The sequence below is a fragment of the Buceros rhinoceros genome, unplaced genomic scaffold (assembly GCF_000710305.1).
Source record: "Buceros rhinoceros silvestris isolate BGI_N320 unplaced genomic scaffold, ASM71030v1 scaffold12128, whole genome shotgun sequence".
Taxonomy (NCBI): domain Eukaryota; kingdom Metazoa; phylum Chordata; class Aves; order Bucerotiformes; family Bucerotidae; genus Buceros; species Buceros rhinoceros.
In genome coordinates, this window is record NW_010428664.1 from 38,802 (window position 1) to 41,642 (window position 2,841).

Consider the following 2,841-nt stretch of genomic DNA (forward strand, 5'->3'; position numbering starts at 1 on the left):
CCCCCTGTGGCAGGCGGAGCGATACTGGGCACAAAGCAAGCCAGTGTCCTTGTCACCCCATGGCACCAGTGGCCAGCCTCCCGTGGGCTTGGCAGCAGGACTGCGCGCTGCTCTGTTTGATTCCGCTATATTTATATTTATGGCATTCAAAGTTGCCCGTAGTAATCTCGGCATTTTGTTATTTTTTTCATTACCTGATAGTTCATGGCTCTGCTGTGACGCCACAGACCAGTGCCGGGGACAGCTCTGTGCAAGCCACAGTGGCCCATCCATTGCCAGCACCAGCCTGTAGATCTTGCTGCTTGCTGCCCTGGCAGGCAGGTTTTTTTCCCCTGTTCCTTTTTAACTCCAGCAGCTGATGATCATCTTTCCCAGGCTGATGTGATTTCTGTGACACCAGAATTAGTTTTCTGCTGGTTTTATGTGCCACGCTAGGAATAACGGTCTAGCAGTAACTGCTCCTGGCTCCGATTTCCACTAGCAGAGTAAATAAGGGCGTTAGCCCCATCTCCTCAATTCATTTTTGTCCGTAGCACATTGTTTTTTGTGATAAGCTTTGTAAAATGTTGTTAGGCTTTTTCCTGACGTAAGTGAAGGGTAGACAAGCAGACTTTGTGCCTGGAAGTGATGAATTTTAATAGCAGTGCTGCTCTAGTCCCTTCCAGACTGGCTTCACCCTGGGATTAACTACAGACAGCCTGTTCCTCCTGCCCAGGAAATGGCTGGCTGGTTCTTGCTCTATTGTGCTTGACAGATCGCAAGGGCTGGAAAGCTTGGTGGTAGCTGCTGCTCCTGTGCCTGTGCACGTAGGTGAAGTCTCGGAAACATTATTCCAGTTGCAGATGTGTAGGTTTAATCTTTTTCTCCTTTAGAGGTCAAAGCTCAAACATCTCCAAGCTTTTTTTAAATGGTGATACGTAGCCAAGGTCCGTGGCAGAAGCACCAATGGACCGAGACCCTTAAGGGTGACGGGCTCAGGCAGCTGTGTTCATGTTACGCTTCTGATGGGCCCAAGAACAACCGTGGGCTGTCAGGGGTGGGAGAGTGAGTCCCTGCAGGGAGGAGACTGGAGGGAGATGCCTGCCGAAGGCAGTCCTGAGCCCATTCCCTTATCTGCTGACTAGCACTGGAAGCAAGTGGTGATTAATTCCTGTGCACCTTGCTTTGATATACCACCTTCTCCAGAGATAAGGAGATGCTGAGAGCTGGTGCCAAGACTGCCGGTGCCGGAGGGTCATGGGGGGTGCAGACCTGGGCTTGACCTGAAACCTTCTCTCTCCCCAGCTTTCATCCTCATGATTATCCTGGCCCTCATCCGTATCAGCAGAGGTCAAGCTGAAGGTCACCCGTCCATGGCCCAGCTGTCGGGCATCCGCAATCTCTTTGGGGTGTGTGTCTACTCCTTCATGTGCCAGCACTCCCTGCCATCCCTCGTCACACCCATCTCCAAGAAGAAGCATGTCAACAAGCTCGTGCTGCTCGATTACATCCTGATCCTGGCTTTCTACAGCCTCCTCTCCTTCACTGCCATTTACTGCTTCCGCAATGACACCCTCATGGACATGTACACGCTCAACTTCACCAACTGCGAGATCATCAACGTTGCCTTCCTTCGCTACTTCCTGGGCCTCTTCCCCGTCTTCACCATCAGCACCAACTTCCCCATCATCGCCGTGACCCTGCGCAACAACTGGAAGACCCTTTTCCACAGAGAAGGGGGGACCTACCCGTGGGTGGTGGACAGGATTGTCTTTCCACTCATCACGCTGATTCCCCCCGTGCTGGTGGCTTTCTGCACCCACGATCTGGAGTCCTTGGTGGGGATCACGGGAGCCTACGCTGGGAATGGGATCCAGTATCTCATTCCAGCTTTCCTGGCGTACTGCAGTCGGAAGGACACTCAGCTGGTCTTCGGCAGCGGGACGGTGAACAAGCACCTCTCCCCTTTCCGGCACACCTTCTGGATTGTGTTCGTGCTCATATGGGGCTTTTCTTGCTTTATGTTTGTGACTGCAAACATTGTCCTGAGCGAATCTAAGCTCTGATGTGGGGGTAGCGGCACACGCCTTCCTGGGCTCCGGAGACTCCAGCATCTCACCTCCTGCTCTGGGACAGTGGAGTGGGGAGAGGCAGCGTGAAGGGAAGTTTCCAGGCCGTCGGCTTGGTGGCACAGGTTAGGTGTGGACACAGACTTTCTTCACTCTGTTTCGGGTGTGGATGGAGTGGGCTCAGCCTTGTTACAGCCCTGGTTCTCAGACCCGCTCACAGCCACGGGGCTGAGCCCTGGGCAGCCATTTCTGCCTTCAGCTCCCTTGGAGCTTCGCTCTCTCCGTCTCCGCGGTGGCTCTCGGTGTGCTGCAGGTCTCGGCACACAGGCGAGCAGACAGCCTTGGCTGCTCCCGGCTCTAATCGCCTCAGTGTCCCTTCTCCCAAAGGCAGGGACATGCTGTGCATAATCCGGCAGGAGTTTGGGAGAACTGAGTCTCTTTATGCTGAGACCCCTTCAGACCAACCTCCTGAGCCAGTCGAGGGAAGAAATTAGGGCGGGAATAGACCTAATTCAGATGAAAATAATTTTGTGCTCCATCACATTTTCTTTTTCTAGAGGCATTAACCTGTTTGTGCCCTATGGCTTGCCTGGGATCTGGGATCTTTTGCTTACAGCTGGGTTTCTCCAGCCCAGGAGTTTACATTCACCCTTCTCACCCTGTTCCCCTTTGCCGACAGAGCAGTGCCCTTACGGGGGTGGGGATACAGCTCTTCACCCTGGAACAGAGACTGCAGCTGTGCTTCCCTCTGCTCCTGCGTGCAGCTCAGTGGCTTCAGCGGACAGAGCCCTTC

At 53.7% G+C, this 2,841-nt stretch overlaps 1 protein-coding gene across 1 annotated transcript in view; it reads left to right on the plus strand.

Moving 5' to 3' along the window:
* TMEM104 (transmembrane protein 104) overlaps positions 1-2,045 on the plus strand; it is a 39,678-nt gene extending 37,633 nt beyond the window's left edge. Inside the window, exon 9 of the mRNA XM_010142360.1 lies at positions 1,285-2,045. Coding sequence (XP_010140662.1) covers positions 1,285-2,045 — 761 coding nt within the window. The remainder of the gene's footprint in view (positions 1-1,284) is intronic.
* The last annotated feature ends 796 nt before the right edge of the window (positions 2,046-2,841 follow it).